The following is an 11,705-nucleotide window of genomic DNA, read 5'->3' on the forward strand; positions in this document are numbered from 1 at the left end:
TCCCCTTGATGAATGGATTATTTCACTGGAAAAGTGAGTTGTTGTGATCCTGCTTGCCTGATGCCAGCAGAGGGTCTGTGGGTGAGAGAGAGACAAAGATGCCTAAGTCGCAATAAGGCAAAAGGGAGGGGATATCAGAGGTCTTCTCCATAGGTTCCTGTGAGAGCAGGGAAACAATAAGAAAAAATACAAAGGAGGGGGAAGGCTTTAGGTTGTTACATCTGGGGCTGTGGGAGGGCCACTTCTTGGCCAAGGGGACAGGATGACCAGACAGAGGTGAGAGAGCACCAAGTGGCCTTGCTGTAGTCCCAGGCCAGGAGGCTCCTAAAAATCAAAGTGCAAAATATGAAGGGATTGCCAGAGGCACGTTTCCCAAAGCCTCAACCAGTACTTCTCAATGAGAAAGAGAGACAAGGGTGGAGTGCGTGGAGGGGAGAGATTCCTGGGATTTAATAAAGCACTGCTTTGGGTGGTTCTCCAGCTGTTGGGTGAACATGACCCAAAGTGCAAAGGTCTGAACCAAGTAGGTGAGGAGTTTACTGCTGACGAAACCGAGGACCAGAGGTTAGGTAAGATGTCAATAGGGGTTCAAGAAAGGTGTTCACTTATGGGCTGTGCCAAGATGCCTGGCAAGGTGAAGAACCTGTTGAAGAAACAAAACTGCATGATATGACTCAGCAAAGATTAGGTACTGTTTTGTCAAGAATACCGAGGATCGTCTTGACAAAACCGGGGCCTTCCTGTAAGTAAGCCGGTACTCTACCTTATGGGTGATGACGAGGACCATACGCACTTGACCGTCCGTCCTGTGTGTAAAACGACTGCGTGTGTGTTGCCTGCAACCTGGTGGGGAGGGTGAGGAGAAGCGTCCGACCGCGCCACAGCCACGTCGGGCTCGAAGGCACACGTGGAGGCAAGCTTGGCCCAAGTCACAAGGCGGTGCATTTCACCCCGGGGGACGGAGATTCCCAGCCCGGAGGTGCGGGGCGCCTGCGCAGTGCGCCCCAGGCGCCGCGCGCTGCGGGAGCCGCGAGACCCCCGCCCCACGCCCTCCGACGGGAACGCGCACGTGCCCGGGGACGCGGACGCGTCCGCGAATGCGCCTCACCTCGCTCAACCTCGGCCCCGGCGGCTAAGGAGGGAGAGACGGGGACGCGCACCGGAGACGCCGGTGGGCTCCGCGCAGAGTGGCGGGCTCCGGGGCGGAGGCGGGGATGGGGGCGGTGGCGGCGGCGCCTCCTCCACTCAGGCGTCTGCGCCCGGGACCCCCCGGCCGCGCGGGGGGAAGGACCGACTGACGTACCTCGCGCGCCCCCGCCTCCGTCCCCGCCCCCGCCTCATCTTCCCCGAGCTCCCGGGGCTCGCGGGCTGAGACGCCTCTCTCTCACCGCCCCTCGCCGCGGCCCTTTCTCTCCGCGGCACCTCGGAGTTCCTCGGCCCGGTGGCGGCGGCAGCGGGGACCCGAGCAGCGGCGAGCGGCCTCGAGGATGAAGTGCAAACCGAACCAGACGCGGACCTACGACCCGGAGGGGTTCAAGAAGCGGGCGGCGTGCCTGTGCTTCCGGAGCGAGCGCGAGGACGAGGTGCTGTTAGTGAGTAGCAGTCGGTACCCGGACCGCTGGATCGTGCCGGGCGGGGGCGTGGAGCCCGAGGAGGAGCCGGGCGGTGCTGCCGTCCGCGAGGTGTACGAAGAGGCGGGAGTCAAGGGGAAGTTAGGCCGGCTCCTGGGCATTTTCGAGCAGAACCAAGATCGCAAGCACAGAACGTACGTGTATGTACTGACTGTCACTGAGATTCTGGAGGATTGGGAAGATTCGGTTAGCATTGGGAGGAAGCGAGAGTGGTTCAAAATCGAAGATGCGATCAAGGTTCTCCAGTGCCACAAGCCCGTGCATGCCGAATATCTGCAAAAACTAAAGCTGGGCGGTTCCCCAACCAGTGGAAACTCCATGGCCCCGTCCCTGCCAGAGAGCGATTCCTAGTATGTACCGCTCCTGCACAGACTCTTGCTTTCCACCTACCTGACAGTAAATAGTGCCCGGAGCACCCCTGGTGCCGTGTGCGGTCTCACCGGGAGGAGGGAGGCTTCTTTTGTTTCCTTGGCAGACCTCTGAATCACGCTTGCAAACTGTCTCAGTTGCCAGGCACTGTTTTCAGACATTTTGCACGTTTTTCAGATGCTTTCAGAATCGCTTCTTGGTAGCACTGTAACACATTTCGGAAAGCCAAAGCCACATGGTATTTTTTGGTTTGTTTGTTTTGTTTGTTTGTTTTTTATAAAGGTGCCTTAACTGCTGACCCAGTCTTTGGGGGGCGGGTGTGTGTGTGTGTGTACACGTGTATACGTATTGTGGTTTTTGTTGTTTTTTTTTTTTTTACAGTTCACACGTGTGTGTGTGTCCGTATGTGTCTGCGTCTGTCTGTGTGTGTATGTGCACTTTTGGTACCAGTCTTGTGGGTTTTTTGTAGTGAAGGCGTTTAAAATCTGATCACCTTGGTTGTGTGGCAATTTCATTAATTTTTCCTCTTAAGTTGTTTTCTCATTCACAGCATTAGCCCTTGTCAGCAAGCCCTTCTGTGATTGGTTTGAAGGACAAGTGTTGGAATTTCAAAGAAGTATTTAAGGAATTTTACATCATGTGCTCTTTCCACACTGAACAATAATTTTATCTTCAGATATGTGATCTAATTTGCCCTTTTCTGAAATTGCTTAATTCATATGTCGATAATTCGATTTTCAGAACATTTTCACAACTGGTAGTTTTTTACTTCTTACTTAAAATGGCCATTTCCCATTGAGCCTGAATTTTATTCTATAAAATATTATTTTATAGAATAAAGACCCTCTCGGGAAGGTATTGTTATGTACATATCTTGATATGTACATATTATGAAAACTGTATTCTGAGTGTGGTTTAGTGTGCTCAACTTCCAACTCCCATTGCTCCTTTCTCAGTGCCCTAGAACAACCGTGGTTCTCTCATTATAAACTAGTCTTTGAAAGAAAGTTAGTTCACATATTTGAATTCATGATAGTCCACTTAAACTTGTCTGAATGCCAGTAGCCAAAGGAATGGAATATTATATGGTAATTACATCCCAGTTGAGTGAGTTAGCTTTATTGATATTCAGCTGCTACAGAATTCTCAAACTGTCAGGACGCCTGAACAATCTCTCGTGAAGATTTAGGATAAAGGTTTTGTGTCACATGACAGACTTAAAAGCTACCGAATTAAAAGCTCTTACATTTGCTTCAGTACTTGTTTGAAATCAGGGATCCTATCTAAAGTGCATAGGTCTGTCTTCTGGAACTACCTTTATTCCTCTAGCCATGTCGGCAGTTAGGTAGAGGGAAAATCTACTTTCTGAAGAGGACATCAGGGTGGAAAGGTCATTCCTTATATAATGCTTAAGCATTTTTAAAACATCCTTCTAGTAAATAAATAAGGTAGAAAATAATGGTTGTTTAAAACATTTTGTTAGTCCTCAAAGTAACCTGTTTTTAAACACAATTACTGCTGAAGATTTAATGGAAGTTACCTTTCTTAAATTAATTCATAGTTTACTGTTGTGCAGCATACATACAGAACAGTTGACAAATCTTTACAGCTTAATGAATCTTTATATAGTGAGCGCATACGTGTAACCAGAGTTCAGATCCAGAAATTAATATTACCTGTAACTCAAAAGCCCATTGCATTCCTCTTCCTAATCAGTACTCCGCCCTCCTATCTTTTAAGACCATACTCCGCCCTCCTATCTTTTAAGTTCTGCTTTTGAACTTTATATTGAACTTTAGAACACATACTCTTTTGTGCTGCCCCCTTGTGTGCTATACGTATTTTGTTCCTCAAAATACTCAAATATTTTTCTCTATTTGGTTGCATTTTAATTCTACAAATTGGTAACATGCTTATATGATTGCTTCTAAAAAGTGGGTTCTGTTCCACTTTCTAAAGGAATTCAGTACCACTCTTTTGAAAACAAATCTTATTACACATTCAAGCACAGATAAACAATGTACAAGTTTCAGTTCACAAAACATTTTCGGTACTAATGCTATCAAAGTAAACTAAAAAATGAGTGGGTTTTTAAAACCAATGACAGTTTTATTATCTGAATTATATCATTTAATTAATTATGGTTATTGTGTATTTTTCTATTTTTCTCTGCAAAAGTGATATATATCGAATATATATTTGAGTACATATTTTTAATTCCAAACAATTTGACTTTTACTATTCATTCAATCTCAAATAGACCCAAAGATATTTTCCCCCAATAACCTAGTTATTCAAGAAGATTCTTAAATTCTACATTAACATTAACACAGCAGATATACTGGGTTCTTATTTTACAGATATTTTTGCAGATAAAAACCCCTTCCACCTGAAATGCTGTCACAAATACTTTGGAGCCTTAACTTGTTATTCTTAGAGGTAATAATGCATCATCTTATTTGGTTCTTAAATTAGCTGACAAAGGCAAAAATGTACAGTATTCATATTAACCCGTTTTAAAGAATTTAGCCTATAAATATGTTGTGGGTTTGTTTTTTTTTTGTTTGTTTGGTTGGTTTTTTTTGTCGTTGTTGTTTTTTGCCAGAAACATTTAGAATATGTCATGCTATTTTTTAGGATTGACCGTTAGGTTCATTTAAGTAGTTTTTGTGAAATATTCTCTGGAACCTAGCCTAAAATAGTTTAAAGCTCCAAGGAGATTTCGTTTTTTCTCTTTAAGACCAAGTGTTTCAGGCTAAACAGGTGAGCAGAGGTCATATATAGAAAATTTCTACCACCTCAGCGCTCCAAAGATTAATGTACAGTTGGGATTCTTTTTCCTTCTAAGAGTGTTAAAAAGTCACTTATATGTTGTTTGTTTGGTTTTTCAGCCCTCCCCTTGGTAAAAACGGAGAAAGGGTACTCTCCATAGATAATTGAAGTTTGCAGAAATGAATCAGATTTATTTTCTGCATGTTTTATAAACAGCATATATTTTCAGCTGCTCAAATATTTTATTATTTTAATGTATAGCGAGAAAACGTTAGAGATTAATGTAGATACATAGAAACACTGGAAATAATTAGTGCTATGTCTATAAAGTATAAAATTTTTTCAAGAAATTGTGTCTGTATGTGTACACACACACAAATAATGTATATTTGGGGGGGCAGAGCTTTTACTTCCAGGCGTCCCATATGGGGAAGCCACCAGGCACTACCAGAGTTTCATCAGTATTTTCCTGGTAGTTGTCTCCTGATAAACTGTTACACTGTATTTAACAGATTTTATGGGCAAACAGCATTATGAGAAATGGAAAAGTCACTATGGTGACTGAAATAAAACTTGACATTTTTATGAGAGTTTGATGTGATACATCAAACTACATTGGGCTTTGAAGTCAAACAGACCTAGGGTTGAAAACTGCTTCCAGCTTTTGTTAATTCTGTAACTTCAGCCAAGTTATCTAACTATCTGATGCTCAGGGTTTTTAAATATAAAATTGAAGATAATAAAAATAGTTACTTCATAAACTTTTCCTATGAGAAGCCTTTTCTGACCACCTGGGTCAACATACCCTCTTCTGTGTGTGTCATGGTTCTCACAATTTATTGTACTTCTCTATTTGCATGGCTGTGTGGCCAGTAGACCACAAACTTTTTGATGGGTAGGAACGAGCCTGAATAATTTCCATAAGCTTAGAGTCCAGAACATGGAATTTAGGACTTTTTTATGTCTTAGATGACCACTCCTCCCTTTGCAAAACTTCTGGTATCACTGCTTTCCTGACTTTTTTGTTTTGTAACATATACTGATCTGTAACTCCCTCAGCTGCTGATCCAGACTCACATTGCATCTGCATTAGATAATTCTGTGAAGGCTTTCCAAATGCAAAGTGAGTGATGCAGATAATAAACCTTTTGTAAATTTATCAATTGGAAGAATTGTTAAATTAGTATGAGCCTCCTAACTGTATGTTGGTTTGTTTCTCCAGATGAACAGCAAAGATGTCCAGGATTGTTTTGAAAGAGTCATTGATGTGAACCACTGATGAATGGAATTGGCAAGTATAGGTGAGCACTTCCATGTTTCCAAGGAGAGAGCTCATCTGGTTTTCCTCCTACATCTTGGGACACTCCTTCCCTGTCTATTCCACTGACTCCTCTTGCCCTGGTGATTGTACTATTGTATGTGAACAGACTCTTATTCAGCACCCGTAGCCTTTTATTGTGCTTTTTTGATATGTCTGCCTTCTTCATTAGACTATGATATCCTTGAGAGCAAGGACCACGTTTCCTTACTCTTTGCATATTCTGCATCTGAGACACTACTTGAAATATGGTTGGCATCACTGAAGGTTCTTTGATTCAACTCATATTTTATAATCACTACATGGCAAAACATTCCCCTTCCAATCTGGTGCTAGTAGAGTATATGCTGTCCAGGCACCACGTGTGTGGCTTTTCTGTATCAGGTGTTTCAGAAACTTTTCAAGGCAGTTGTAAGATATTCAAGGACAAGAATTATTACTCATATTTCTAAGTCATACCACACAGTGGCTAGCACAGTTTTAAGATTACCCATCACTTAAGGCAACATTTTGTAGAATCAGTCCTTTGTGTAACAACTTCAGTGTTTTTGTACTGTTGTTAATTTGCTTAAAATTTTATTCAAAAATATCACTTGCTATAAAAGTAACTATAAAAATAAATATAATGAACATAAGATAATGTGCTTTTTATAAAAATTTTAAAATGATATACAAATAATAAATTTAATGTTTTTGCACTGCTCTAACCACCTCTTTCATGTAATCTTAACATCTCTTTGTAGAAAAGATGTTTTTTCTTATTTTTCAGATTCAGTATACTGTATTATTTGATGCCAGCGGCAACAAAGACTGCTATAGGCAGTTTCCAAAGTTAATCATGCCACTTAGTTTGCCTAGGTTTCTTTTGCATCTCTTAGTGATTCAGTTGGCCACAGTTTTCCTCCCCTTTTCCAATACATCAGCTAGCTCCTCATCCCCCCTGGTTTCTGCATGTGAGAATGCAGAGGACTGAAAGACAACTAAATTGTTGTCACTTGGCAAAGGCATTGGGGGGAAAAAAAAAACTTCTGTTGGGGGGGTACCGAAAATGAAAGATTTAGAGAGGACTTGGGTCAGCTACCTCCAGGAGATCAACTTTAAGAAAATGACAAAGGTGTTCAGAGGAAGTTTTATGGAGTTCTGCCATGGGGTTTGTGATGTCAGCACTCTTCCCCAGGTCCCTACAAAGGCCCTAAAGTGGCTTTAATATGGTAGTTTTCTTTCTTTTGCATTGTAAAGCAACTACATCGGGAAAAAAATGGGCTCCATTTGAGTGTTACACCCTTCCTCATGTTACCAGTGAAATGTATTTATTTATTAATTGTTCCCCCAGCCTTTACAGAATTTGAAATAAAAACACACCTCCCCAACATATTGGGGTTTTTTAGGTGTGATATGGTACTGTGGTTATGTTTTTTTTTATTCTTATCTTTTAGAGAAATGTACTGTAAATTTGACACATGAAGTGATATGCTACTGATATTTGCTTCAAAATAATCTGAGGGTGGAGTAAGTGAGCATATAGATGAAATGAAATTGGTGATAAATTGATAATTATTGAAGCTGCGTGATGGATATTTGGGAGTTCATTACTCTATTCTCTATACTTTTGTATATGTTTGAAATTTTCCATAATAAAAATTGAAAAAACTTTCTTCAGAGTTTACTTGTAGGCCCCCTCTATCCCTAAGACTTAAGTAGAGAAGTTTGGTTGGAACATCAATCTATAGCCCAGCCTGCCAGACTCTCTCCTCCCCTCCAAAAACCTAGGTTTTGTTCCTGAGCTGACATGTTGGCAGACTTGCTCTTCCCTTAGTGTGAGTTGTTTCCTTAGAGGTCTCCCAGTTCTACATGTAAAAAGACTTTTAGTCGCATCAGTATGTCAGACGTGACCAGAAAGTTTTGAACCCCAGTGGTGGACATAAGCTTAGGTTCCACTCCCCATTCTACAATTTACCTTAAAAAAATTGAATTGTTTTCCTGATTACAAAATTAATTCATCTTAATTTCAGAAAATTTGGAAAATTCCCCCCAAAATAAATGAATCAAAAATCACACATGATCCCCCTACCCAGAATAACCAAGTTCAAAAAAATATGTGTGTGTGTGTGTGTGTGTATATATTCCAGCCTTTTTTCTTTTCAAATATAAACATATGTAACCCAGACACAGATGGCACAGGTGAGCCCCTTCCTCCAGAATATTTCCCAAAATCCATGACCCCTTTTGTTAAGCAATACCACACAGGCACCTTGCTGTTCCTCAGTTTTTTAGGCTAATGCTCAGGGCTGTCATGGAATTTGTGCTACTTCTTTCCTGCACAAGTGAGGCAGGCATGGCACAAAACTTGGGTGTGAAATCCAGACCAAGCTCTCTACCAAGTCCTGATGTAGGGCAGAATAGGCTTGTTTTGGTTTGGTTTGGTTTGGTTTTTGTCTAATTCCCACACAAACTTTCTACTCAACAAGCACTGGGGCTGGCAGGGGAGGGGGAAGTATCAATTCAGAGGGGAGTGCCCCTTTGTTAAATCACACATTGCAATGTATTGGCTAAAAGTAGGCCTGCTACTACCTTGTTTTCCAGAAAGTTCCCTCTGTCTTTTCTGAATCCTCAGCAAGCTACCATGTCTGCAGCCTCTGACCCTCATGTGCTCTTCTGGGGACAGTGCTTTTCAACTGGTAAACAAGGACACCACCACTCTGGACTCAGGAAATGGAACCCTGTTCTCACCCTTCTACCTTTTTACCCCAGAATGTGCCCTTATCCATCCCTAATTTCCTACAGTACTCCAGAGACAAGGCCGTAACTTTTGATGAGATTTTATTGAAGATTACCAGATTATGTGAGGCAAAGAACACAATTTACACCTACTGCACAGTTCATACCTTCTCTAGGTTCCATTGCTAGACCAATTCCCTAATGCAGGCTGACTCCAAATGGCCTAGGAAAGTCCCTCAACCCCCCACTCCCCATCACTACCAAAAACCTGAGAGTTTGCAGTTTCAAATCATGGATAAACTGATCCTCACCATGGAGAAGGGAAAGCTGCTCCCACAACTCAATCTCTAAAAAGTACTCAAAGTGTCTCAAATTTATATTCCTGGAATCAAAGATGTGAACCTGAAATCAATGGAATGGATCAAAGGGCTAGAATGTGATGGGTTGGATATAGAAATTCAGTCTCGTATTACTCCAAAGATCATGATTCATGTTAAGATGAAGAAGAACAGGGCTGACAATATCTTACAGTGAACTCAGTGCTCCACCTCTTCCCAGGATAGTAAACATAGGGAACCAAAATGTCCATCCATGGTCCAAGAAGACTTAACACCCTGCCCCTGTATAATCCTACACAGCAGTGTGAAAAAGCAGGCAGGACCTCTAGAAGTTTAGACTTCTTTGGGGCCAGTGCTGAGGGCATAGAGGACTTGGAACAGAGTTGGTATCAATTCTCTCTTTTCCTTTTGTCTACGCACTCAAACTTAGACCTCATTTCTTGGGTGTTACAAAAGATAAATGGACTGCAAAATCATTTTTAGTAGGTGGTATCAGAGATGGCATCACAATCCCTAGTGGGCATTTTAGGAATTAACCCAGTCCTGGATGCATTCTGTTTAGAGCAAGGAAACCCTTCCCAGGAATATCAATACTTTGCTGCGCAAGAGCACCTTGCTGTCCAAGTCTATTTACAATTACCTTTTTCATAATCCTGAATTAAATCTTAATATGTTATATATGAAGAAAGACCCTCTATCATGTCCCAATCAATAAAATTTCGAGTCTTTAAGCTGTGTTCTTTCATCTAGCTTTAACCTGGTAGATAAATAGGAAAATATTTGCATTTATCTAGTACCTCAGTCCTTACAATTGGAGCTCTCAGTGTATTGGGGAGACAGATGACAAAACAAGAAATCTCAACAAAATATACAGTTTTTATGATAGTGGGGATTCAGTGGGCTCTGCCAGCACATAGTAAACTAACCTAGTTTAGCGGGGATGAGAGATTCTCAGAGAAAGTGCCTTCACCTGAAGGGTGAACAGAGCTTAGCCAGGAGAAGTAGTGGGAGGGTATTCCTCCAGAAGGAGGGAAGAACAGGTGTGAGGTTCTAGAAACCAGATAAAGTATGATGCTTTTAGGAACAGGAACTTGTTCATTATGTCTGGAACATAGTTTGAGCATGTAGAGAAGAAGAAAGGATCTCCTAGTGATGAAGTCAATGGGGTAAGAAAAAGATTATAGAGGGTCTGATGTGACTTGTTCAGGGATTTGAGGAGAGGAGACATGACATCAGTTTGTCTGAAGAATGGAAAACTATTTGTAAAGGGAGAGAAGACTGTGATAGTAGTTCAGGTGAGAAATGATGGTGACCTGAACTAGGGTAATTGAGTATATTTATAGGCGTGGACACATTTTAGAAATTTGTAGGGTTTAAAGGGGCATGAGTTGATTAATTGGATGTAGGAGATTAGAGAGAGGTAGATATAGATATATTTAAAGATATCTGGCTAGAGCAACTGAGTTGATGGTACCATTCCCTTAGGTGGAATCTAATAGAGGGAAAGCATTAGTTACGGAGGACTGAGAAGATGAGATTAGTTTTAAAACTGTTAGTTTCTGGTACCCAAGGGACATTAACTTGGACATGTCCAAAAGGCCAGAGATACATAGACAAGCAGCTTAGGAAAGAAGAATGAGCTGGAAGTGTAGATTTTGGAATCATCAGTAGATGGGTAATAGGTGAAGAGGTGGGTCAAGGTCATCCAGGAGAGGATATACAGAGAGGACAGTGAAAATCTCCCTGAGGAATATCAACGCTTAAGGGTGGGTGCAGGACTTCCAGAATAGTTGTGTGAGGATCTTGGTGGGCCCACTCCCCAGTGAAACACCATTTAATTGGTGACAAATATGTATATACATACACACATACCACACACACACACACACACACACACACACACACACACACACACACGTTTAAAGTCCCTAGAAATTGTCATAAGGGCATACAGCAAATGGATAAACATTTGTTCAAAAAAATCTACTAAATCTCTGTAAAAATAGAATCTGGCATTTGAGCTATAACCTGTTCCATCTCCCCCAGCTCTATGTGACAAGCTTTACTCCAGATATGGATGTGCTCAAGAAGACGAGGGCTCCCTATCCCCCCAGTTCCTAGTCTAGGGCTATACTTTCATCCCAGGAGGTGGGCACCAGTGTCTTTTATTCCACCACAGTTGCCAAGGCACTATTCCAGGCAAGCCTGGGCTAGAGGACTAACTCCCAATTATAGGGTGAGGGCTTGACATCAGGCATGAGAGGCCAGTAAAAGTGGGATCCCAATCTCCTCTGCCCAAATTCATTTGTAGGGTGAAGTTTCTACATGGAGACAAGCAAGCTGAAATAACCAGGTGTTACCATCTCTGCTGAATGCCCAATGGGGTGTTACTGCAGGAAAAGTGTCCTGCTATATCCACCCCCAGTTCAGGTATAGTTGTCTGAAGTTTCTGCCTGGGTGAAGAAGCAGGCCATAAGAACTAAGCACAGCAGCTTTGCCTGAAGGGACTGAATTTATTTGGAAAAGAACCTGGAAACATTCATGCCTAAGGGCATTTTT

At 42.1% G+C, this 11,705-nt stretch overlaps 1 protein-coding gene across 1 annotated transcript; it reads left to right on the forward strand.

Moving 5' to 3' along the window:
* Positions 1–1,338: 1,338 nt before the first annotated feature.
* Positions 1,339–6,800, forward strand: NUDT11 (nudix hydrolase 11). The gene is made up of 2 exons (XM_007193608.2): positions 1,339–1,981; positions 5,995–6,800. Coding segments are annotated over exons 1-2 (495 nt in total). The 5' UTR covers positions 1,339–1,487; the 3' UTR covers positions 5,996–6,800.
* The last annotated feature ends 4,905 nt before the right edge of the window (positions 6,801–11,705 follow it).

The sequence above is a fragment of the Balaenoptera acutorostrata genome, chromosome X (assembly GCF_949987535.1).
Source record: "Balaenoptera acutorostrata chromosome X, mBalAcu1.1, whole genome shotgun sequence".
Taxonomy (NCBI): domain Eukaryota; kingdom Metazoa; phylum Chordata; class Mammalia; order Artiodactyla; family Balaenopteridae; genus Balaenoptera; species Balaenoptera acutorostrata.

What these genes read in the sequence shown, in the direction of transcription:
- NUDT11 (XM_007193608.2), top strand. Translation starts at nt 1,488, where the DNA reads ATGAAGTGCAAACCGAACCAGACGCGGACCTACGACCCGGAGGGGTTC.